This window comes from Gekko japonicus, unplaced genomic scaffold (assembly GCF_001447785.1).
Source record: "Gekko japonicus isolate JY-2015 unplaced genomic scaffold, Gekko_japonicus_V1.1 scaffold969, whole genome shotgun sequence".
NCBI classification, from domain to species: Eukaryota; Metazoa; Chordata; class Lepidosauria; order Squamata; family Gekkonidae; genus Gekko; species Gekko japonicus.
This window is the reverse complement of record NW_015168076.1, coordinates 252,872-279,493: the sequence shown is the minus strand read 5'-3', so window position 1 is coordinate 279,493 and position 26,622 is coordinate 252,872. Positions and strand designations below refer to the sequence as shown.

Below are 26,622 nucleotides of genomic sequence, written 5' to 3'. Positions count from 1 at the left end.
GTGGCTGCAAAGGCCTGGTGGAAGAGCTCCGTTTTACAGGCCCTGCGGAACTGTGAGAGGTCCTGCAGGGCCCTAATCAATTCTGGGAGCTCATTCCAGCAGACTGGAGCCGCCACCAAAAAAGCCCTGGCCCTGGTCACCACCAGTCTGGCCTCCTTGAAGCTCGGGAGAGCCAGCCGATTCTGGGTCCCCGGTTGCAGCGTCCTCTGGGGTAGATAGGGGGAAAGGCGGTCCCTCAGGTATGCAGTTCCTTGGCCATAAAAGGCTTTAAAGGTAAGAACCAGCACCTTGAAGCGAACTCGGTATTCTTTCTTTCTTTCTTTCTTTCTTTCTTTCTTTCTTTCTTTCTTTATTTTTCTCTTTCTTTCTTTCTAATCCTTTTGTAGAGGCTCAAACAACAGTCCCTCTTTGTCCCAAGAAGTGTTTAGCTCAGCTTTCTTTTCGTAATCATCCCAGCCACTCTGAGGAGGAAGGAGGAGGGAAATTCCACCCTTCCATTCCTTGTCCTTTTAAGGGCTTAAGCAAAAGATTGTCGGTTTCTTCCATGTTGCTTTTACAGGTACTTACAGTGTATATCTTCATTGGTGTTATGGACGAGGCTCAAATAACTCTCTTCTTATGGGGCGCTCACATCTGGTGCAGTTATGGCTGCCATAACTGTGCTGCTTAGTTCCTTGCTTCTGGGACGATCCAGGGCTTCCACCTGCTCGCTGCCACTCACGGGGGGCCCGAATCAAGTCCCTTGCACCAGACCTCTCTCCAGGAGGTCCGGTGAAGTTTGGGATCCCCCGAAAACTCCCCCCAAAAGGTGCCCAGGAGCGATTCCCAGTGCCGACCGTGTCAATACGCTGCAGCCCCACCCTCTCCCAAAAAAGTTTGATTATACATTTGGCAATAAAAAATGAGGAAATGTCAAACTAACCTGGAAATAGATGAACGGAGGGAAATTTTTTAAAATAAAACTGAGTTTCAGTTACTGTGACATCTCTAGCATTGCTCTGGCTTCCCATATTTATTGTCACCATAGCTCATTGACATGTTGAACTGAATGTCTATTACTACAAAGTTCTATTTACCAGAAATGTCTATTTCCTATGTAAAAAATGCAGTGTTCCAGGCAGAAAATTTAGGATCTAAAATATTTATGTTGCTTTCCAAAACAATTTTGTCCTGATGTGTTTTTTTCTGATTTCGTATTTCTTTGTAAGGATACAAGAACCTAATTATATGAGGGTCATGCAGTTCACCAACAAAGGTGGAATCCCTAAGATGCAATACTGAAGACTAAGACATAGTACGATGACTAGGGAAGAGACCTTTGGTAACACAGTCACCTGTACTTAGGGTTTTTACTACATAATTGCTGCGTGGCTGAAACTGGAGCAAAGCAGGTAAATCATGTACACTGCTATGAACTTCCTGGAGGAAGGGTGGAATAAATAAGAGAACCCCCTCATTTTGTGAAACTTAGTTTTATAACATTGTTCTCTGAAGAATGCATCCTTCCTCCCTCAAGTTATGAAGCACGCATGTTCTTCAATATTTTGGTTTAAAAACTGGAAACAGGTTATCTCCCTTCACCATCATAACATGGTTATCAGGCCAGAGCACACAGACCTCTTACTACTGCTCATGGATCAGTACTAGCATGACTAAAAAGTCATGTTTAAAAGTCCTAATAATAGAAGTCACTGTACCTGAATGTGTTGTGCAGATATATCTTGAGATGTAAAAAAAAGCTGGTTGACTCCTGCAGCATCTGGAGTTGCTAGGAAAACTTTTCCTGGAGTGGCATCTTGCCTGGCAAGGATCACTTTGCTTGGTGTAGAACCATCATGATTTGTTAAAATGAACTGTTTGCCTGTTGCAGTCTGATCAAGTGCTGTAACAATCTGAATCTTCTGCCCAGTCTGCTGATCTGTGACAATCTGGTAACATATTTTATCTCAAGTTATTACAAGTTAAGGGTGAAAAACAGTCAGCTATTGCAAAAGAAATTTGCTATCCAACACATTTCACCTTTTAAAAAGCAATCTGATATTTTATTTGTAGAGTGCTCTTCTAAAACATACATAGGCTGCAGTTACATGGAGCATTAGCCACGCTGCATAGACGGAAGATAGGCGGACTTTCCGGGCGCGATCTCACCACAACATCTGGGGAGCGTAGAGCTCCCGTGGCTGACCCGTGACTACCCTCCGAAGACGCGCAGTAAAAAACTAGTACCTCGAAGGTACTAGTTTCCAGGAACCGTGCGGCAAGAGCGGCAAGAGCGGGCGCCTGATCGCGTCCCTGCCGGACTCCTGTGGCATCTGGCGCCCGCCGGGTTGTTCCCCCCATGCCTCCAGAAGCGCCCAACAGCGCACGGCGGCGTTGGGGTCGAGGGAGGGCCACGGGGGGCTGCGATGGGGGTGAGCAGCAGCGGCCAGGCGGAGAGCAGGCCATGTGTCCCGGGGAGGGAGGGCGGGCTGCTGGTGGGGAGGGAGGATCTGGCGGGTTACTCCCCCCTCCTTGTGAGCGGCCCACGGACCCTGCCCGGAGTGGGCTGTGCACGGCCCTCCCAGAGGAGGCGGCTCGTTCCGTCCCCTTCCCATCAGCCGGATGCTCTCGGTGGAGGTGCGAATACTCGTGTGATCGGCACCTCCACCCTAACCACGGGACCTCGCCGGGACGTCTGATCCCACAGCAACGCGGTATTTTGCCCTGGGGCAAACAGCCATGCTCCCCCCCCCCGCATTTTCCTGGCTGTGTGGCCGGGGCCATAAATGTGTTTACAAAAACTTCAAGTATATGGGTGGAATTTCTCCAGCTGTGGCAAGAAACAGACCTGCAAGGAATTATTGTGAATAATTTAGCAAGGTTTTATCTCCTTCAAGATTTTGCTGAATATTCACAAAATAATCCACAGTTAGATTTGCCAGCTCTCAAAGTTTACCTGAAGTTTCTGGGTTTTAGCTTCTTTCTAAGGGTCTCCAGGAAATGGAATTAATTGTCAAGGTTACAAACCAGAATCTGAGGGGCAAGACTGTATATATACAAACAAACTTTGACTCCCACGGTCTAGGACCTGGCAAGCTCATATATAACATCGGTGGGTACAACTTCATGAAACAGCCTTGCTGACATGCTTGGAATGGGAGCACAGAAGGAAGTGGGAAAAACTATTAGTTCAATACAGTACTAACAAGGCATTACTTAGAGCTAGAGCTGCTGCTAATTGATGTTGACATCCAAGAATAAATGAAGGCAAAGAAACAACTGCGCTGGTTCCAGGATGCTGAGCTCTCTCTTTTCTTGGTAGCAAGGTCAGACCTCAAAAGAAATGTTTCATAAATTGAACTATAGCATAAAAGTTTGAGTGGTGTATACAGTTTCATGATAAATAATGTTTAATGTTCCCCCAAGAGCGCTACGGTCTGGGGCCCAGAATTTTCTAACTGTTCCGGGCCCCAAGGATGCTAGACTGGCCGTCACAAGGGCTAGGGCCTTCTCAGTGGCGGCCCCCACCTGGTGGAACGAGCTCCCGGAGGAGATCCGGGCCCTGCGGGACCTGGTGCAGTTCCGCAGGGCCTGCAAGACGGAGCTCTTCCGCCAGGCCTTTGGTTAGGGGCCGCCACTGCCCCCCCGGCTATATACCATCTTGGGGGGGGTTAGGGCTTAGGAGGCCGGGTAGAACTATTGTTAACATCTATTATCGATGCCTACTGGGAATGCTGGGGTTGTGTTAGGGTTGTGGTCGCCCTCTTTGGGTTTTTGAGATTCTGGAATGATTGTGATTACTTAGATGGTTAGACAGTGTCATCGATGCAACGAACATGAAATTGAGCAAACTTCAGAGGACAGTGGAAGACAGGAGGGCCTGGTGGGATCTGGTCCATGGGGTCGCGAAGAGTCGGACTCGACTGTGCGACTGAACAACAACAACATGCTCCCTTGAGCCTGCCTATGTAGGCAAGGCGGGATATAAATTGAATAAATAAATAAATAAATAAATAAAAATAACATATAGTTTCACAGTATTCAATGTGCTTGATGTCATTCAAATTGAATTATTAAACTCATGGTTTTTACATTAATCCATTGAAGGCATGGGAAAATGAAATTTGCACTATAGCCAAGCTGTCAGGTCACTGCCCTTAGGCAGTGGAAGAGTTATCCAAAGGAGTTCCTCAGAAAGAACTACTTCATTTGCTGTTGAATAGACTAAAAATCATCTCATACTCTATGGGTACCATGATGTCCTTTCCTGCAAATTAGTTAAATTGTCAAAATACTTTGAATCCAATGTACCTGTATGCGCTGGGGTAAGGTAAGACCTGTATCTGCAGGAACAATCTGAATTCTTTGTGCTGACCCATCCATTAGTGTTTGTGTGACAGATCCTTGGGAATGTGCTATCTAGAAGGAAAAAAAGTTTTAAAAAAGCCCACAGACTGTTTTTTTGCACACTAGGCGAGGCTACCTTCTGCCGCCCCCACCCCCGTGTGCCCACCAATTTTCAAACATAAATGAATTTTAGGAAGAATGAAAAACACAACATTTGAAATTGCTACTTTCATTCTTTTTTTTTTAATTGTGAGAACAAGTAATACAATCTCTGATTATCTACGCCACCTCCTCACTGTTGTGTGCTTCTAAACCCTGTCCTTCTAAGCCAGTTTGGTGCAGTGGTTAGTGCAGTGGTTAATAGTGGTGGACTCTAATCTGAGAACTGGGGTTGATTCCCCACACCTCCATTTGCATCCAGCTGGGTGGCCTTGGGCCAGTCACAGCTCTGTCAGAGCAGTTCTCTCAGGGTGTCTGTTTGTGGGGAGAGGAAGGGAAGGAGATTGTAAACTGCTCTGAGACTCCAAGTGAAGGGCAGGGAATAAGTCCAAATATCCTTATTATTAGTCTTTGTCAGGCCACTGCAGCAGACTACATGAGCCCAATCAGCTTCCCCAAAGCCTTACAAGAGCTAGCTGATCGCAGGGGACTCTCAGGCTGCCCCTCCAGCCTTGTTCCCTCCTACCCACCATTCTCCTGGCCGGGATAAGCTGCTGGATAGAAGAAAATTGTGGGAGTGCTGCAGCAAAGGGCTTTTGGCAAGGGAGGAGTGCCAGAGCAGGGCGGCAGGCCAGCATGGCGCCCCTTCTTAGGTGTCGCCCTAGGCAATGGCCTAACCCCGCCTTATGAAAGAGCCAGCCCTGCCTAGCACAGGTTCATTGCAATGATACTGGTCAACCTTAAACAAATAAGCATTAAGAATGACTGACCTAACACTTTCCAGTAACTCACCCTTACCCACAAGTGATTCCAGTGCCTGAATACCTAAAAAATACAAGTTATTGCTTGCAAGTAGACAAAACACAACGACTTTAAAGAATCAACTGTATATTGTGTGCACAGTATCCAGACACTGGAGTTACTTCTTTCTAAGAACAATCCTTGGAAGGAACTAAATTTGACTTTGCCTGAAGGACAGCTGTTATTTTTTCCATACCTGAGCACCATAAAATAAAATATCACATACTAGAGCTTCCCAGTCCTTCAGAACACAACTTGCATATTAAATTCAAAATTTGCAAGGAACAACTCTTATTGTCCCTACTTCCCAATACTGAAAAGAACATGTAATGTTTAAGTGGTTACTATTACTTTCTACCAAATTCTATATTTATCATTTGAATTCTTGGGTATCCTTGTAGAAAACCTTAGATTTGCATGATGATGAACTAAGTATGTCAAGAACAGATTGTGTATTCAAAACTACAGATAAAGAATTACTAGAGAGATTTTTATATTGCACTTTCAAATGTTATTTTGAGGACACCGTATAAATAAATAATAATAAGTGATATATAACTACCTCTCCCATTTGCTGCTCAATAATCTGATGAGCCAGTTCCTCAATAGTTGCCATAATCTTCAGTCACTAATATTTCCTGTTAAAAGGAGATAGATATTTGTAAATTCTGTAGTGTCTATAAAAAGAAAACCAAAGTAAAAAATAATGATACTAGTTTCTCTGATGATGCAGTAATAGAACTCAAACACAAGCTTTAAAAACTGTGCAGTAAGCCCATTCACAAGTAGCCGCATCACGTTACAACCAAGGTAGCTCATCATGGCTAGTGGTGAGCACATAACTGTAAACTTTTTTAGGATAAATAGAAACCTTTTTATTATAGAAAATGCTTCCACAGTATCAACAGACCTAGCAGTGTCACGACAGCCAGATACACAAAGAACAAAATAAATATGATGTCCTTATTGTGGAATCACACTTTTAGATACCGTAATTCATAACTTCCTAACAACGTGTACTCTCTGGCATAGTTAAAGCTTCCACTGACAAAATGGAACTCCTCTTCTTTCTCCAGCTATTCATCCAAAATATTTTTGTTTATTTCCTAATTTGCTACAGGCAAAAAGTAGGAAACTCAACCACTGTATAGTTTTTTATATAGTGGCAGGGGGATGGGTATTTTCTTTGAGGTGATCACAAGATACACTCAACCCCTTTCAATGTGTATTAATCAGAAGGTAGCAGCTCCTAGGTGCTATCTTACGACACACTGGTTGCCAACCCCAGATGTGTATGTGGGGCAGCAGTGGCACATATGATTTGCCATCAGCCCCTGGAGATAGTCTTCCATCTCTTTATCATTCCATCCACCCACACCCACACACAAGGTAAAACTAGTTGTATGCCATGATTTCCTGGGACACAGAGTACAAGACTCCATATAAGACTACAGAGCAATATTTCTTAGTGTCACAGAAAAGAATCTCATGTATAAGATCCTGCCTGCTTATTCACCACTCATTCATTGCTACTGTGGGGCAATATTACAGGAAGGCAAACGCTCCAATGTGAATGCTGTTTGTATATGCTTTGACTGATGGCTGCAGAGAAACTGCAGACTTTAACCTTTCTTTTGAACAGATCAGGTTTAAAATGACCTCCATTATACAAACACTGACAAATTTCCCAAGATTTATCTGATAAATATTACAAGTTTATAAGCAACATTTACTTATCGGTTATAAGTGAAACAAATGCTCATAAATTTTCCTGTGGATAACCTTTATACTTCACAATCAGCACCCTTTCTACAGACTTTTCCAAACTAGCCAGCAAATTTTCTTCTGACTGCAATTATTTCCATAGCAAAGCCTCAAGATAACAACCATTGTATAATTTTTATTTAATATCCATTTCAGCAGATATAATCCTCCACTGCTTTCTGAAAAGGATAATCAATTCATGCTTTAACAGACAAGAATATTTAAAAATCATGACAGAAATATTTATTACCTGTTAATTAACCTCAACATTAGCATTTCATACAATCAAAAGTATGTAACTATTTTTTCATTCTGCTGAAAATTGAAATCTAGCCATTTTTGTTCATCAGTCACAATACTAAAACAGATACATATTACATCCTCAACCTATTTCTGCTACATTAAATCTAATTTCATATGCTCATATAAAATATCTTATACTTTTAATTTTCTCTGTGACTTATTTAAGTAAGGATATTGAATTGACTGGACAATGAAGGTTTGAACATATCCTAAAATTTAATATATTCCTTTTCCCCCATTTCCCTTCATTATCAGTGTGAGACTTGTCCTGTGGGGTCCCCCAAGGTCCAGTCCTATTCTCCATGCTATTTAATCTCTATTCAAAGGAGAAAGAAATCATTCATGGATTTGGAGTTGGGTGTTATCAATAAGGTGATGACACCCAGCTCTGTATTTTTCTATCCAAACCACCCAGCACTACTGTAGAGGAAATGAGACAGCACCTGGTTGCTGTGGCTCAATGGTTAAACAAGGGCTCAACAAATCCCAGGTGCTAGGGAATCATGGTGTCCAGGAATTTAATTGCGGTGCCTAGCATTTTCATCAGTCCCTTGTTGTAAGCGCCTCTTGGTGATTCTAAGTACAAAGCTTATTTAGGTGAGGGATAGCTTTTTGTTGTGATGACAACTAGGATCACCCCATATTTATTTATACACTGCAATATTTTTCTTATAGCTTTAAAAATGACAGGAAACTGAACAGTTTAGGATTAAGTTTTGTGACAGCAATAATGAAAAAGTATGGTCATTAAAATATAAACCTGAAGGCTGAAAAATAAGCCTGACTCCTAAATTTTGGGGGTGGTTCCTAAAGCTGCAGAAAATTTGTTAAGGCCTGGGCTAAAGGTGAACAAGCTAATTCTGAATCCTAACACAACAGAGGTGATGCTGGTTCAGAAGGCTAAGGTCTTGGAAAGTATCATGCTTCCCATGTTTCATGGGGTTCAGCTGACCTATGCAGTCTCAGTTAAGAATCTAAGGGATATACTGGATCCAGTAGTCTCGCTGGAGAAACTAGTTAATTCAGCAGGAAACAATTTCTCCAACCATCTTCATTTAGCCCAGAAGATGACTCTATTCCTTGACCAGGCTGATCTGGGCATGTGAATCCATGTGACAATAACCTCAAGGCTAGACTACTGTAATGGACACTACATGGGTCTAGCTTCAAAGACAACTTGGAAACTCCAGCTGGTACAAATGCCACAGCTCACTTATTGAGAACTAGGCAGAGTATGCATATTGCACCTGTTCTGCAGTCATTTCACTGGTTATCAATTAGTTTCCAAGTTCAATTCAAGGTACTATCATTTACAAAGACCTTCATGGCTTAGGACCCACATACCAAAAAGACTGTCTCAAGCTATGCTCCAGTGTGGCAGCTGTGTTCATGTGAAGACTGCTGAAGGTGTCACCTTGAAACTGGGTTAACAGCAACAGCTGCTGCTACCCAAGGATTCTTTATTTTGGTTCCCATTTTGTGGAATGGACTGCGTGAGGAGTTCAGGAAGACTCCAACACTTGTATCATTCTATCGTCGGGTGGGCAGCGTTTTGCTCTCATGTGCATCAGGGCTGGGGGGGAGATGATTTATAACACCGTTTATTGCGTGCATGTCTTACTTTAGTGCCATGTTTCCTACTTTCTGTAATCCAGTTTTTGCATTTCTTAACTTAGATTATGTAATCCATTCTCATTATAAAGTTTATTATGTCTTATACTGTTCCTATTGTATTGTAACGTTTTGTAATCCATGTTGAGTCCCAGTGAGAAAGACGGACTATAAATCAAGTAAATAAATGAAAAGTAACTAGGAGTTGATTATCCTCTCTAAATGTACCATAAAATATTCACACAGAACTTACTGTTCATTGCAGACAAATTTAGCAATGATGCTGCAACCTGGAAGGTCTTTATTACCTTGTAAATCACTCTGTCTCTGCGCTACACAAGTCAGTTGTGCTGAAAAAGAACCACAGGCATCAGGGGGAAAGGAAACAGCATAACTCTGGACAGATACAACAAAGGACAGAAGCTTGAGCTAAACACCAAGGTATTTTTGACTACCCAGCTCTCACCAAACCAATATACAATATTGTATATTGGTAATACATACTAGGTACCAGAGGTCATTTTGGGGGGGGATCGTGGGGGATCGCAGTTCCCCCGGGTGAGGTATGGGGGGCGGGGCACATGACGAAGCCCCGCCCCCTGCTTCCCCGCTTCCGGCTCTCATTCAGCCAGGAGGAGGCAGGAGAAGAGGGAGGGTAAGTTGCTTCCTCCCTGCCTCTCCCCACCCCTGCCTGTTTGGGGCCAGGGAGGGCCTTCGCGGGGCTTCCTTGCACTCCCACCGGCCTTGCAGGTCCACCGCCAGGCCCCTCATGGGGCTCGGCAGTGGAGCTGCAAGGCCGGCAGCGGCGGCCAGGACCGTTGGGGGCGGGGTGTATGGCCTTATGACACTCTTCTGGTGATGTCAGGGGGTGTGACCTTATGACACACTTCCGGTGATATCAGGGGGTGTGGCATATGCTAATGAGTTATGCTAATGAGTTTCCCTAGCTCTTTTTCTACGAAACGACCCCTGCTAGGTACCCAGATTTTAATAGGCAATGCTAGCATTGGAACTGTCCTACTTTACTGCAACTCAATTTATTTCTGTGAAGTATTTTTAGCATTTTGGTTTTAGTGTCATTCTTTCTTAGACAGTAAGCAACACTGTTAGCCAGGGACACCTAAAAAGAATAATATGTTTTGGAATCTAGTGCATGTCTCTACAAGTGAGAAATCTGTGGAGGTACAGAAGCCACAGTATCTCCACAGCAAATGAGGTGAACTGAACACTCACAGAAATCCTCCACAAAACTCTCAAGACCATGGAACAGAGTCAAGACCAAGAGTCCACACATTTTTATATAGCTTATTAGCCAACCATTGTGTTAGATCTGCTTGTGGATTTCTACCACTTTCCCTTATCCCCAGCAGTCCCTTCTGACCACAGTAAAATTGATTACATAATAAAATTGATACCCGCATGGAGTAACAGCCATGTGGGTCAGTGTGCTACAGTAACAAAAGGGGTCAAAATGCCTCCTCTTCCATCATCGGAGCTGCACAGCTAGAAGAAGGAGAAGGAAGTGATTTTGCCTTCTTCCCCTGCCTCATTGCAGCCCACTGCCCTGCAACCTGAGGGAAAGTGGGGAAGATCTATGTCTGTCAGCACTTCCACTGATAGACTGCTGGATCCAAGCCATTCATTACCTTCAACCTCCCTTGGAGTCCCTTGCAAACACAACTCAGGGTTAGGCTGTCACTGGGTTAGTCTGTCTCTTTGTGCTGGGTTTCAGAGAAGATAGAAGAAATGTGATAAATGCTGCTTCTTTCCTTCTACAGTCATAGAGAGGAAATAAATCTTTTTGTTCATTTCTCACTAGATATATGAGAAGGGGAAAAGCAGAAAAAGGTCTCATGCTGTTTCTTCAAAGCCTGATAGGAAGTGAGAAAACTCAATCAAAACGGATGCCAAAGATGCCAGGCTGGCAACAACCAGGGTCAGGGCCTTCTCGGTGGTGGCTCCATTCTGGTGGAATGAGCTCCTGGAAGAGATCAGGGCCCTGTGGGACCTCTTACAGTTCCGCAGGGCCTGCAAGACAAAGCTCTTCCACCAGGCATTTGACTAAGGAGCTGCATCATACACTGAGGGGTGTCCCTGTGCCCTAGCTTTACCACCTTCGCCAGCCTGTGTCCTGGCCTTACCATTGCTATCTCCAACCTGTACCCGCCGCATAACAAGTGATCGAACTGAGCTGGCATGAAGTTATGAGAATTATATGGTCACCTAAGTCACAGTATTTGCTCCTGTTTACTTGATAACATTCCAGCGTTTTAGTTGTATCTGATATTATTGGCATTTTATGCTTACGATTATATGTTATGAGAGGTTTTAATTGTATTTTTATGAAATATCTGTAAGCCACCCTGAGCCCGCCTTGGCAGGGAGGGCGGGTATAAATTAAATAAGTAAATAAAACAAGAAAACGTTAAAGAGGTGAACATTTGCTGGGCATGTGGGAAGGGAAAGTTGTCACTTGTGCTCAGCTTGCAAACCCCTAGTAATGTGCCCTGCAGCCAAAATGCATGGAATATATGGATATATGAATATATTCAGAGTACCAAATGCCAATATCCACAAAGCTATTAATTTTAAGTAAAGTGGAACCACTAGCTGTTCTATGGCCATTCAGGAGTTGGTTAAGGGTGCAATTTTGCATTTTTTAGAAGAAGAGAAGAGATTGGATTTATACCCCGCCCTTCACTACCCAAAGGTGTCTCAGAGCGGCTTACAAACTCCTTTCCCTTCCCCTCCCCACAACAGACACCCTGTGAGGTGGGTGGGGCTGAGAGAACTCTGACACAAACTGCTCTTTCTCAAGGACAGCTGTGCCAGAGCTTGTGACTGACCCAAGGTCACATCAGCAGGTGCAAGTGAAGGAGTGGGGAATCAAACCCGGTTCTCCCAGATTAGAGTCCGCACACTTAACCACTACATCAAACTGGCTCTCAAATCCTAACCCAGTTAAGATCAGATCTATGTTAACATTTTGCTTACCCAAGTTATCTGTGTTACATTCCATTTCTTGAATGCATAATTATTTTCTGAATGCTCCTGTGATAAAATATAAAGACAGATAATTTTAATTTCAAATATTTGATTGTAATTTTTAATAAAATATACATTTCCAATTTTTCATTCCTGAATTAATAAAATAACAATTATAAAGATTTACAGAAAATATTTAATGTTTAGTGGCTGCCTCTAAAAATTATTATTATTAATTCATAAATATTTATACTGTTCTTTTAAATATGATACATTTTATGAATAAAAGAACACATCTGTACAAGCAATAAATACATCTAAGATATCTTGCAAATACATACATTCAGGAAATTTTGTATTGGTTTAGTGTAGACATAATCCAGCTACTGCCTGCATACTTCAGTAGCAACATGGGAAGTCCAATGTGACACACTGTATTCTAACACAGGACCATACAGTTCATGAGTGAAACAAATTTCTTCTTAATATACTGAACTTTTGGCCTTTGTTGTACCCAGTGTCAACGGTTTTCATAGCCCAACCATAAAATTTGTATTCTTCTTCTTTCTCTTCCTTCTTTCTTTTCCTCCACCACCATCTATATCCTGCCTTTCAGTCCTACAAGGGCCGCCAAGGTGGCTAACAATTTAAAACATATAAGATAATGGTTATAAAACCATTATAATCAATTGCCCACCCAAACATATACCATTAAAACAATTTCTAAAAGGACTAAAAGACAGACTTAAAATCCATACAAACATAAAAACACTGGTCAGGAAGGAGGGATCACTGAGGGAATGCCAAACAAAAGAAAAAAGTTCTCACTCATTGGCAGGAGATGGCAACAGGAGGGGACAAAGTTCCAGGGCTTTGGTGCCATGACTGAGAAGGTCCTTTCCCCATTGCGACCCACTTGATCTCAGAAGATGGGAGCACCCAAAGCAGGGCCTCCAAAGATTACCATAATGGTCAGGTGGATTCATAAGCGATTAGGTCAGGGGTGGCCAAACTGTGGCTTGGGAGCCACATGCAGTTCTTTCACACATATTGCCTGGCTCCCAGCAGAGCGGCTGGGGAAGCGAAGGAGAGGCATGCCTCTCCAATTGGTCTTCCCTTCCCCAGCTAGTCTTCCCCTCCATGGGTAGGTTTGAGGCAAGGGGGTGGCAGAGAAAGAAGGCAACTTTAAATGTGTTCTCAAAGCACCCCCCCACCAAGCCTACAAATATCATTGGACAAATAAATATCATAAAATCTGTTTATACCCCTTTTGGTTTTATTTTTAGCGATGTCATTTAATGTTAATAAAAAGTAAATCTGCATATTTTTCAATAAGAACATGTGTGTAATATTTCTTCATGTCTTGCGGCTCTCAAACATCTGATGTTTATTCTATGTGGCTCTTATGTTAAGAAAGTTTGGCCACCCCTGGATTAGGTGGTCCTTCAGGTATGTTGTTCCCAAACCACAGAGGGCTTTGGAGGTCAAGACCAACACCTTGAATTGTGCCCAGAAACAAACTGGAATCCAGTGCAGACAGGCCAAGACTGGAGTAATATGGTCTCTTCAACCTACTCCAGTGAACATCCTGGTTGCAACATTCTGTACCAATTGAAGTTTCTGAACACTTTTCAAGGCCGGTCCCATGTAGACCACATCACAGTAATCTAATCTAGATGTAACCAGGGCATGCACCACAGTGGCCAGATCTTTTCTGTCCAGGAAAGGCTGCAGTTGGCTAATAAGTCCTGTTCCTTCAAGGGGACTGCAACCCCATCCAAAACAGGTGACATCTTAAAGTCAGGGTAGCCAGTTTGGTGTAGTGGTTAAGTGCACGGACTTTAATCTGGGAGAACCGGGTTTGATTCCCCACTCCTCCACTCACAGCTGCCGGATGACCTTGGACAAGCCATAGTTCTGTCAGAAGTGTTCTTGAAAAGAGCAGTTTCTGTCAGAACTCTCTCAGCCCCACCTACCTGGCAGGGTGTCTCTTGTGGGGAGGGGAAGGGAAGGACTTTGTAAGCCGCTCTGAGACTCCGAGTGAAGGGTGGGGTATAAATCCAATCTCCTCCTCCTCCCACACACCAGAAGGACTTCTGTCCAGTGTTCCCTCTAAAATGAGTTACTGTGAGCTAGATCACAGTTTTTTAGCCTCCAGCTCACAGCTTTTTGCATTTATTCAGGAAGGATGGCTCCAGAGCAAACTAATTTATGCAGTAGCCAAATCGCTTGCTCACAACTTTAATGCCAGTAGCTCACAAAGTAGAATATTTGCTCAAAAGACTCCATAGCTTAGAGGGATCACTGCTTCTGTCTTGTCAGGATTAAGCTTCAGCTTATTAGCCTGCATCCACTCGAAAACTGCCTCCAGCTGCTGGCGTAGGGTTTCTACACTGTGCCTGAAATCAGCTAGAAGTGCAAGATAGATCTAAATGACATCTGCATACTAGTGACAACAACCCAGCCCAAATCTCAAAATTACCTCACCCAACAGTTCCATGTACATGTTAAAGAGCACAGGGTACAAGATGGAACTTTGCAGAACCCTACAGGCCCCAGGCCAAGGAGCTGAACGGTGGTTCCCCAGCATCACCTCCTGAAACCTACCCTCCATGTAGGACTGGAACCACCACTGAATGGTGCCTCCCAATCCCAGTCCAGATAGGCTGTCCAGAAGGATACCACAACTGATTGTATCAAAAGGCACGGAGAGATTCAGGAGAAAACACAGTTGCATTCCCTCTGTCCATCTACCAGTACAAGTCATCCACCAAGGCAACCAAGGCTGTTTGAGTCCCATAACCCAGCCTAAACCCAGACTGAAAGGGGTCTAAACAGTTTGCCTCATCCAGAACAGCTTGGAGTTGCCCAGCGACCACCTGTTCAATCACCTTGTTCAAGAATGGAACATTTGAAACTGACTGATAACTGAGATCTCCTGGATCAAGGGTAGGCTTCTTTAGAAGTGGACACATTGCAGCCTGTTTCAAGGGCTAGGGTGACTAGCCTGTCTCTTACAGAAGCACTAACTACCTCTTGAACCCAGTAAGCTCTCCCCGAATATTTAAGTAACCAGGAAGGGCAAGGGTCATAACAAGCAGGTGCTAGCTCTCAGTTTTCCAAAGATCCTGTCTACATCCTCAGACTGAATAAACTAAAACGTATCCCAAAAATTGGACAAGGCAGCACCATGGCACCATCCGACCCTGTTACTGCTAACATAGAGTCCAATGTAGATTTTACCTGTAAAGTGCTGAGCAAAACAGTCACAGCAGGCCACTGAGTGTCCACCTCCTCCTGCAAGCCAGATCAAAACTGGCCTCTGATCAATGCTCCCTCTAAGCTGTGGAGTCTTGTGGGCAAAAATTCTACTTTGTGAGATACTGGCATTCAAGTTGTGAGCGAGTGACTTGGCTATTGCATAAATTAGTTGGCTCTGGAGCCATCCTTCCTGAACTGAGACAAAAATGTGTGAGCCGGAGGCTAAAAAACCACGAGCAAGCTCACACTAACTCAGCTTAGAGGGAACACTGCCTCTGCTCTACTGTCCTACACTGTGCAGACCTAAGTGGTGGGAAAGTGTTGTTTCTTTGCTGCCATCACTGCCACAGAGTATGCTTTTAAATGAACCTTTGCCTTTGTCTTATCAGATTCGGCCCACGTTTCCCTCCACTGTCACTGTAGTTGTCTCCTTTTTCTTTTCATCACTTGCAAGTCCCTCTACACCAAGGAGCTACCTGGGCTCTAACATCTGAGAGAAGGTGCCTGGGAGCGATTATGTCAACTGCCCGGTTCATTTCTTCATTCCAGAGGTTAATCAGGACATCAACAGGAGCACCAACTATATCAACAGGGCTATCAGAAAGGCATTTGGATCCTTCTGGCTCCAGGGGCAGATCATCTTTACTAGATCTTCCACCCCTGCAGAGTCTTGGTATCCCTGTAAGCCTAAACCCAAGCAAGTAGTCATCTGTCTATAACAAAGGAATCACTGTCCTCTACCCTGAGATCACATTTCTCCTGCTTGGAACAAAATTTATACCTCACCTTTCCCTCCAATGGGGACCCAAAGCAGCTTACATGCTTCTCTTCTCCCCCATTTTATCCTTACAACAACTCCATGAGGCAGATTACACTGACACATAGTTAGAGCTACCAGTCAAACAACAAGCTTCCATGGCAGAGTGGGTCTCCCAGAGTGAAGACTGAGTCTAACCACTATACCACTCTAGAATTGGTATAACAATATTATACCACTTCAGCAATCTGAGGCTCATAGGAGAAGATGCTCATGGCAGGAGACAGCTGCTTCATGAACTCAGCCTTGTACAGGATTTTGCTGTACACAGGGGGGAAAGTAAAGTGTTTAAGTATTACACATACATAGGGATAGAAATATCTGACATATGAAGCCATGACAAACATTATTCTATATACAATACTTCCTACCAAGTTCTAAATTTTCACCGAGTTTGCAGTGTTTTAACCAACTGTGTAGGGCTGGCGGTATCTGCTAGTTAAAATGCTTGTCCCCTCACATGTACATGTTCCAGATAACCCAGGAATATCAGATATTCAATTTTCACCTGCCAAAAAGACACTGTAGAATGTGTAAATAAATACGTTTCATGTCACTTTGGGATTTCTGTTCACTGAGCAGGAAATATGGGAGGGGATGAATCCTTATAGGCAGGATTTAATCTGACAAATTCCATAAGTAGTGTGGGCTAAATAAATAGCTGTTAAAGGTTTAAATGCTGCCCCTCAGCCACCAAAATCAAAAGTAAGAAACATTTCAAAACAAATTAGAAATCAAGCACTACAAACTATGGAAAACAGTAAAAGTTCTATAAAATCAGCTAGTACCTATGGGACAGTGAAGGGTGAGGGAATGCCAAGGCCAATTTAGCCTGGTACTTGAAACTAAGGAGATTAGGCATCAGGTAGTCAGACAAGGAGAGGAGGCCATCATGGAAGAGATCCTGTCAGAAGGCTAGAGTATACAGCAAAAGACTGTTGTTGTACAGACACATACGGGAATAAAGGTACAGCATGCCTGTTGTGGAATCTCCTCAGTAAAGAAGGTGAGGAAACTCCTTCCACCTTTAAACAGTCCTTGATTTTAAATCTATATACTATGAGCCACCCATGGCCACCATCTGCAGACAACTAAATCTGCAGATCGGGGCCAGATGGAAGCTGAACATATGTTTCTGCAAACTCAGGGGACCCCCTAGGTTTTCAGAAAAATCTGAAAATAAAAAAAAAATACACAGGGGGGTTAAAATTTCCTGAAAAGAAAAATAGTGTTCTCTGTGGAAGAATATTAAACTTACCTACCTCCAGCAGCACAGTCTGGGAACCACACTGGGCCTGTGGCTGGCAGTGGCTGCATAGCCCAGGAGCCATGCTGAGCCCAGTGGTGGGGACTGTACAGCCCAGGAGCCACGCCAGCCTGGCAAGGAAATGGGAAGGAGGGGATTCCCCCCCCCCACAATTCTCACAGGCCTAGCCACAGCAGAGGATACTGGCAGCCACTGTGGGGCCAGGATCAGAAGAAGAGGACTCCAGCAGCCACTCCAAGCCTGAGCACGGCAGTAATTGCCACCAGCAGCAGCTACAAGCCCAGGGGCAGCAGGAAATGGAAGCTGATGGGCTCAGTTTTTGTTGGTGGGGTCTGGAGCTTCACTGGCTCTGCAATGGGGGGGATATGGGATCCCCCACTCTCGTGAGACTCACAGGCACCCCACTTGTTACTGTTAAATAGTAAGACCATAAGACCATAAAACAATAATTTACACTTTAATGGCTCAATATTTTAAGCAACATCATTACTTTAGGATAGTTATACCTGTCTGCAGAGAAAGAACTTAACATTGAAATAGTATTACTTAACAGTCAATAATCCAATTCATCAAAAATTAGAGCATTTAAGAATGAAAAATATCACTTGCAAAATTATTAAGCAAAACATTTCCCAAAGAAATTAAAACAGAGGAGACCAACAAAATAAAAAAATTAAGAACTGTGCCTCCGGTTCCCACAAAAGAAGAATGAGGGCAAAGTACCCTTACCTCACACCAAAGATGTGATCATCGTCTTTGGGACTACACTTTTGGCAGCAACAATGGCCAAGGCACACTGCCCACAATGGCTACAAGGGAAACAACTACCCAAGAAACAAACCACCAAGCAGTACTAGATGTTTGTTGCCCCATGAGCTGACTTCCTTCATCCAGGCAGAGATAAAACTGGATTGCAGCTCAGCTCTTCTCAGCAGTGGCAAACGGCAAGGATGGGGATGGACAATGTTACAAATCAATATCCTGAGTACCTCCCAACTGATGCTGTCACAATTACTTTTTAAGCAGTGCTGCTGTGCTCCTTCCCAAGAGTTGTGGCAGCCACAAGAGAAACAAACCATCACAAAATGCAATGCCAATCACAGGCCAACAATGCTAGATGTTTGTCACTCAGAGGGCTAACATGTTTTCCTGCAAGGTGCAATCATGATATTCCCACCTGGAAAGTAGGTGTTTACATTTCAACTGACATTCCCAGATGCCAAGTTCTTCTATGTTTTCCAGCATACGTGCTTTCTGTGTATCCCAGTATTCTACTAGACACAAAATTTTAGCGCTTTGTTTTAAAGAACAACTCTGTAATCCTTACTGTGTCAAAATTATGTTTGAATGGCAATGCTGAAGGAGCTTATTGCAATGTTTTAATAAGATTTCCAGTGATTTAGGTTTAAGTTCCAATCTTGTTGCCCTTCCCACTGACTAATTAAAATTATGTAAAGGAGATTCCCACAAATTCATACAAGGAACAGTTTTCACTTTCACTATTGACTAATTTAGAATTGTGCTAAAATCCTGCTCTAAGAGTACCTAAAATCCTAAATGGTTGAGGTTCTGTATCTCTCTCTCTGTGAAAGTCTGTCCAATAAACAAGGCAGTATGCTGAAGTTCCACTCTAGCACAATTTGGGTTTTGGCCTTCTAGGTCAGAGTGCTCCATGTTCAAATGATCCAGTCCCCAAGGAAGCTTTGTAAAACTCTTCTTCCACAAAGATTGGTGATTTTTACAATGACATTTATACTGCATGTTTTTTATTTCATCAGAAGAGTGACTTTGTTTGCCAGAATACATTCCTATAGAATGATTGTTGAATAAATAATTTTGCTGCCAATGTGTAGTTTCTTTTCCCCCCCAGTAAATTTTATTTTATTTATATATATATACACGTACATTTCATCTAATCTGTTTGCATACATATCAGAGTCTTTCCCCTCTTACTTTTTTGTACCAATTGGGGATGTTAATTTTCTGACTGTTTTTCTATCCACTTATACACTTTTCCCCATCTCTTTTCATGTACCTTTTCATTCTGTAACATTAAGCTTATAAGCCAATGTGTAGTTTCAAACTAACACCATTTCTTTGCTAGGAAAAAAGGGCCTGTCTAGATTATGGAGTTATTTCCTGGGCCCTTTACATTAAGAGCCACAGTCCACTGTTTGTCCTGTTTAACTGTGATTTCAGAGCAGGACAGATGTCTGACAGTTGGTTTCTCCTTAAGGCCCCCGTGCCAAATCTAGCCTTGTTTTGTTTTACTGTTAAAAATAGTACAGGAACTTTCAGATTACTTTGCATCTATGCAACATGAACAGTAGAGCAAGTCACTGCAGACACAGGAAGATGATGGGAAAGTAAATTATTTCAGCTACCTCCACTCGTATGGTCCCCATTGTCTTAAGCTTCCAGATATTTCAAGTCAGGTATTTTTGAGGGCTGGCATCTCTTGAACTACCATAGCTGTTCATTCTCCTAACCTCTCCCCTTCTAGTAGTTAAACAGGACTCTGTACTGCTTGTTACTCCTGATATGGAAAGCACAGTAAAAAATCATCTAAACCTCCAAATGCTATTTGTAGGCTTTCTGCAGCTCATAAGTAGTAAAGGACGCCTGAAGTTGGAAGAACAACTTACGTATGACCTGTTATAAAACTACTTGTGACATACTGTTCAGGACACAGTCCTTTCACATCAGCTTCAGTGTAGGGTTGCCAACATTGTTGCAGAAAGATGCCTTGTCCCTTTAATACAGGCTTAACATGTGGAAATGGGCAGGTGAAGCTTTTCATGGCACAGAGATAAACAATATCTCATTACACCTACATACAAGAACAGTTTTTCTCCAGCCAGTTTGGTGTAGTGGTTAAGTGTGTGGACTCTAATCTGGGAGAACCGGGTTTGATTCCCCACTCCTCCACTTGCACCTGCTGATGTGACCTTGGGTCAGTCACAAGCTCTGGCACAGCTGTCCTTGAAAAAGAGCAGTTTGTGTCAGAGTTCTCTCAGCCCCACCCACCTCACAGGGTGTCTGTTGTGGGGAGGGGAAGGGAAAGGAGATGTAAGCCGCTCTGAGTCTCCAAGTGAAGGGCGGGGTATAAATCCAATCTCTTCTCTTCTCTTCTTCTTCTTTGCAGCCCTAATTTTATTTTAAGGCATGTACAATAACCTTACTGGCAACCTGGTTCTCCAGACAAGTTCAATCTGGAGGTAAGCAAAGCCATGAAACAGTAGGGTGTACACGTTCTCTATTTGTGAGAACAGAGGGAGAAAGGAAAATGTGCCTGTCAGATATGGATAAGTTTGATTAGGGCCTGTATCAGACATGGAAGTAATGAAGTACACAGGTAAGCAAAGCACTATGCCAGATAAATATTTAGGAAGGGAGCAGTCAGTTTATAAGCCTATATGACCTGCTTCTTTCCGTAAGAAACAATAGTCAAGGAACCATAAGAAACCCATTACCCAAGCCTCTAAGGAGTGTCCTTAGTTATTTACTCCTTAGTGAAGTGACAAGTATTTTTCCCAGAATATTCTACAGCTGTTACTCTTCGAGTTTTGCAATTCAGACCCACAAGAGCAGAGTTATTCTTAAATAAGCCAGTCCACCTGGTACCAATGAAGAAATTGATTGACTGAGTGGGCTCTCCTGCTACTGAAAATGGTAGACAACTACCCAACTCACTCTGATAAAGACCAACAGAAGAGAAGAAGAGAAGAGATTGGATTTATACCCTGTCCTTCACTACCCAAAGATGTCTCAGAGCGGCTTACAAACTCCTTTCCCTTCCCCTCCCCACAACAGACACCCTGTGAGGTAGGTGGGGCTGAGAGAGCTCTTGACAGAAACTGCTCTTTTTCAAGAACAGCTCTTATCAGAACTATGGCTTGCCCAAGGTCATCCAGCCAGGTGCAAGTGGAGGAGTGGGGAATCAAACCCGGTTCTCCCAGATTAGAGTCCGCGCGGGTTGCAGGCCTTCCAGGCTCACTAGGAAGAACCTGGTATCTATTTCCAATGTCTTCAACTGCATTAAAGGCTACAGTTACTCGATTATGCTTTAAGAACTCTGGCTTCTTAGCATTAGTCTGAAACTTATACGTCTGAAACTTATGTTACTGCTACTTTAAACCATGGGTCGCCAACCTTTTTAAGCCTCTGTGCACCTTTGGAATTCTGGTGCAGTATGGCTGTCATACAATGGCTGCTGCAGAAGGCAAAGCCAGCCACAAAATAGTTACCACAGTTTACTTTCAACCACACAATAAAAGATCCTTGTGCTGTGGTGGCAACTGCTGCCAAAGCAATATTTTTAAAAATCTACAAAGCCAATCAAATCTCCTGTGGCCAATCAGAAGCCTTGCTAGGCAAAAGCCCGACTGGCCCTGCCCACTTTCTTGGCAGGCACCATGAAAGGTGTCAGCAGGTGCAATGGCACCCATGGGCAGCATACTGGGGATGCCGGCTTTAAACTAAACCCAAATCAACAAAAATACCACAATAGACACTGTTGGACATGCCACTTTATTTGAGACAGTTTCTGTAAAGTACTTAAAAACCCTAACACAATAGCTAAGCACAGATAATAATCATCCTATAAATATAAAAGCCCAGTGTACTGGCACTGTTCAGCCCTGCCATTGGCTGTACGCTCCACCAGCCATTGGTCCATTAATTGCCACTCAAGAGTACTCGCGTGCTATTGGCTGCATGCTGGGTCTGCTCCTCTCCTCTGCCCACTGCCACTCCAACTGAATAAACTGCCAGAACTGTTATGTGGCTCACTTTCCCCTCAATGGCTGTTGCTAGGCAACCAACCATGGTTCTGTCAGTAGAAAGGCAAAGGCAGGAGGCCCTTTCCAGGCCTACTTTGGCCTTTGTGGAGAACTCACTGGGACCAGTCCTGATTAGGGCTGCCAGCTCCAGGTTGGGAAATTCCTCGAGATTTTGTGGTGGAGTCTATGGAAGCCAGAGTTTGGGGATGAGAGAGGCCTCAGCTGAATAGAATGTCAGAGTCTATCCTCCAAAGCAGTTACTTTCTCCAGGGGGAGACTTAGGTTCTTGCTATGGAAGCTGAGTGGGTGATTTTGGACCAGTCACAGACAAAGACACGTCTCCTGTTTGGCTCCTCTGCAGCTGGCTGGCTTGTGAGGTGAGCCACCAGCCCTCAAACCATTCCCTTCTCTTGCTGTGGGGTTAACTTCCCCCTCAGTGGCTGTTGCTAGACAACCAAACTTGGTTCTGTCAGTAAGAAGGCGGAGGGAGGAGACCCCTTCCCAGGTCTACTCTGGCCTTTGTGGGGAACTCATTGGAGCCAGTCCTGACGGACTGCCAGCTCCAGGTTGGGAGATTCCGGGAGATTTTGTGGTGGCGTCTATGGAAGCCAGAGTTTGGGGAGGGGAGAGGCCTCAGCTGAATAGAATGCCATAGAGTCCACACTCCAAAGCAGTTATTTTCTCCAAGGAGAGAGATCAATCTATTGTCTGGAGTTCAGTTGTGATACCAGGCGATACCACAGCCAGTGTGGCACAGCAGTTAGCACCTCAGAGCAGGGTCTGCCAGAGCCAGATTCTTGCTGTGGAAGCTGAGTGGGTGATTTCGGACCAGTCACTGACTTTCAGCCTAACCTACCTCACAGAGTTGTTGTGTAGATCAAAAGACGGAGAGAAGATTGATGTAACCTGCTTTGGTCCCCACTGCAGAGAAAGACTGTACTTTTCCTCCTGGGGAACCATTATTGCCAATCTCCAGGGGAGGGCTGTAGACCACTCAGAATTACAACAGCTCTCCAGATGGCAGAGATCAGTTCCCCTGGAGAAAATGGTGGATTCTGTGTCATTATACCCTGCTGAGGTGGCCACCCTATGACAGTCAGTGTGATGGAGCAGTTAGTCCTTCAGAGCAGGGTCTGCCAGACCCAAGTTCTTCCTGTGGTGATTTCAAACCACTCACAGACAATGTTCCCTCTAAGCTGTGGAGTCTTGTGAGCAAAAATTCTCCTTTGTGAGCTACTGACATTAGAGTTGTGAGTGAGCGATTTGGCGACTGCATAAATTAGTTGGCTCTTGAGCCGTCCTTCCTGAGCTAAGACAAAAATGTGTGAGCCGGAGGCTAAAAAATGGTGGGCTAGCTCACACTAACTCAGCTTAGAGGGAACACTGCTCACAGACTTTCAACCTAACCTATCTCACAGGGTTGTTGTGCAGATCGAAAGGGTGAGAGGAGAATGATGTGAGCTGCTTTGGTCCCCACTGTGGAGAAAGCCTGTACTTTTCCTAGGTAGAGGCTGCAGGGAGGGGGGAGATGAAAACTGAAGTGAGAGGGGCAGATAACCGTACGTTGATGGTTAGCTGGGAAGGAGATAGGGTTGCCAACTACAGGTTGGAAAACTCCTGGAGATTTGAGGGATGGAGCCTGGAGAGGGTGGAGTTTGAGAAGGGGTGGGACCTCAGACAGGTACAATGCCATAGACTCCAACCTCCAAACCAGCCATTTTCTCCCAGAGCCTCTTTTTAGAGCTCGTTGTATTTATTTCCACAACAAGCCTTATTCCTAGTGCATCAATAAAGCAGTATGACTTTCAGATCCAACTCATATCAATGTGTCTTGGGCTAAAGTTTGAGATTATATTCTACATATAATCACAGCAATGTTACAAATAAAAATCCAAATACAAGACTTCTAAAACCTTAATGCATTGTTTATTGAATGTCCCATTTTGTTGCCTGTACTAATTCACTCTGCATAATCCTCCTTGAGTCTCTGTGAGAAATAAGGTAAATAAATACAATACATATTACAATAAAATGAAATACAGAGCACCTTTATTAACAATCACAAATGAATCTTTTCCTTTTACATATACATATCTGATAATTGTAGAAGAAACTCAAAGACAAGATTGCAAACCACTGATGAGAAACAAAACCATATTCTACAGCAGAATAAGGATAAGCAAACCCCACCCCCATCTGCAGCAGAATGTGGATAAGCAGCCCCCCCCCCCATGTTCAGTCTATTTACAATGCAACAGACTAGAGATTTCACTGAAAATATGTAGTGATGTATGCATAGGTTATGGTCTTGGTGACTGAGCACATGATTCTGGAGATCTTTAATTTTATAGTTCAGATGCAATGGTACTTTGAACTTACAAAGAAACTTGGTACCAACAAGTCTGAAACAAGTATGTTGAATGTGTTACCCTCATTGGGACAGGGCTACAGTTCAGTAAAACAATTTCTAGCTTATAAATAATCCTGCTTGAAACCCTTGAAAGCCAATTTCAGCTGGGCTACATAGCACAGTCCAAAAGATTGATTGGTCTAATAATTCACATACCAATATATTTGACAGAATTCCCACTGGTCAGAAGTAGCAACCTTATGCCTGCCATAGATAATTTCAGCATTAAAAAAATCTCCACAAGTGAAGAAAAGCCATTTTGTCCCTAAATTTCATTATCTCTATCTTTAATCTACAACAGTAGCTGTTAAACAACAGCAACAACACAATATTAGATAACTTGGTTCCTCAAGCTAGTTAAACTCACAGTGCAGTCCTAAGAACACATTTCTGGGAGTAAGCACCACTGACCAATCCAAAAGACAATTACACTCTACACTGATGTAAAAGGAATCCATACAAATGTTAAATAATACACTCATTGCTCATAGAAGAAAATCAGTTCACCAGCAAAAGGGAATGTCTATCCTATGCCTTCTCATTTAAATGGCAGGCACTACCATTACAAAACAAAACCCTAATCAGAACATCCAGCTGCAATCTTTCCAAAATGCTCACATACAGAGCAAACTGGCAAAATCTCATTTAAAAGGATACCTGAAGGTTGGTTTCATTAAAATAAGCAGGGGGGAGGGAGAGAAGCACAGCCCCATGAACCATATTTAATAGCAAGTTGTGGATAAAATTTGATGTCAGTTAATTAACTGCACACCCTGAAAAATACACAAAGTGCAAGTCAGGAGAAAAACTGGGCAAGATTAAATGTCAGATTCTTTCGAGGACAGATAAGAAGTGTACCCTTTGCTTTCACTACCTTGCAGAATATCACATCTCACGGCTGTGGTACAGACAGAGTCAATACAGGACCAGGAGCCTTCCCTGATCTGTCAAACAGAAGGTAGGTAGCCAGACAGCACACTGTAGAGCACATTTTTACACCACAGAAGGCAGGTCCAAACATGAACTTCAATCAACAACAACATACAAAAATAAATGCACAGGAAGAAGGGAGGCAGGGGAGAATTTACCCCACCAAGTCACAGGAGATAACACAGGTGGTTACTATTCTCATAAGTAAAAAATTAAAATACAAGTTGATTCTGGAGTAGACGACTCGCATGATGGAATGCCCCTTCACCAGGAATTATGCCTACACTAAGAAAGTTAGTATGAGGAAGAACTACACGAGAAATATTAGACGCTGGGGAGATTGTTTCCACCGCGTACACTGGAATAGTCAATCACTCGAGGCGACCAGTCAGCCACAGATTTACTACGCCATCCGCGGCGAGACGTCTGTGTTCAAGCGAGAGGCAGGCCGCGCCGTTACCGCGGTGATCAGGGCCGAGAGCGCGGCCCAGTGAGCCCGCTGTCACTCGCTCACACAAAATGGCTGCGGCGGCTGCCGAGAGCCAGGCTACGAGCCCCCCCGCCCCTAGACAACGCGAACGAGGCCTGAGGGCCGGGCGACGCGGCCCCCACTCCACCGCCATCACGCATCCGCACTGCAACGAGGGCGAGGCCTGCAAAGAGAAGCAGGCCCGGGGGCGCGGCCAGGATCCGGGGAGGGGAGAGACAAGCCTTTCCTGTGGGTGAAAGGTCAGGGGGGCGGCGGCGGCAGTAGGAGCTGCGGCTGCCGCCACATGGGGAACGTTGCCCCTCATCCTCCGCAAGAACACGGAATACGCCCGAAAGAGGTGGGATACGAAGGCAACGCCAACCGAGGCTTCGGCAGCCCGGGAAGGCCTCACACGAAGCCAGGCAAGGGGCGAGAAGTACTTCGGCCACCGCCCCCCATCGCCGCCTCCTTCCAGTTCTCCTACCTGACAGGGGCAACAGCTTTTGGAGGGGAGGGGGTTATTTGTCAGCGGCGGCTCCGGATCTGCCCGGGGGGGGTCAGAGTTCGTGACCCCGCCCCTTACGTTCGGTGCTGTCCCGTCTCGCGTGGCGTTCGCCTCCCCCCTCCCCTTTCGTCCGCAGTCGCCACCGCCGCTACCAGCACGGCTGCGCTTGCGCAAAGCGGGCCCATCACAGAGGAGGCTGAGAGAATGTCACCTTCGTGCAGACGGGTAAAGGG

At 44.2% G+C, this 26,622-nt stretch overlaps 1 protein-coding gene across 3 annotated transcripts in view; it reads right to left on the bottom strand.

The window, feature by feature from the left end:
* The window catches only part of NR2C1 (nuclear receptor subfamily 2 group C member 1), a 61,825-nt gene extending 35,299 nt beyond the window's left edge, over positions 1-26,526 (bottom strand). For 2 of the 3 annotated variants that reach the window (XM_015414639.1, XM_015414641.1), the window contains exons 1-4: positions 9,218-9,284; positions 5,849-5,924; positions 4,291-4,398; positions 1,698-1,928 (exon numbers count right to left, since the gene is read on the bottom strand). In XM_015414639.1, coding sequence (XP_015270125.1) covers positions 1,698-1,928; positions 4,291-4,398; positions 5,849-5,902 — 393 coding nt within the window. In that variant the 5' untranslated portion in view covers positions 5,903-5,924; positions 9,218-9,284. Of the gene's footprint in view, positions 1-1,697; positions 1,929-4,290; positions 4,399-5,848; positions 5,925-9,217; positions 9,315-11,958; positions 12,016-26,368 lie in introns of those variants that run through there. The other variant, XM_015414640.1, reaches the window with a different exon arrangement.
* Between the last annotated feature and the right edge of the window lie 96 nt (positions 26,527-26,622).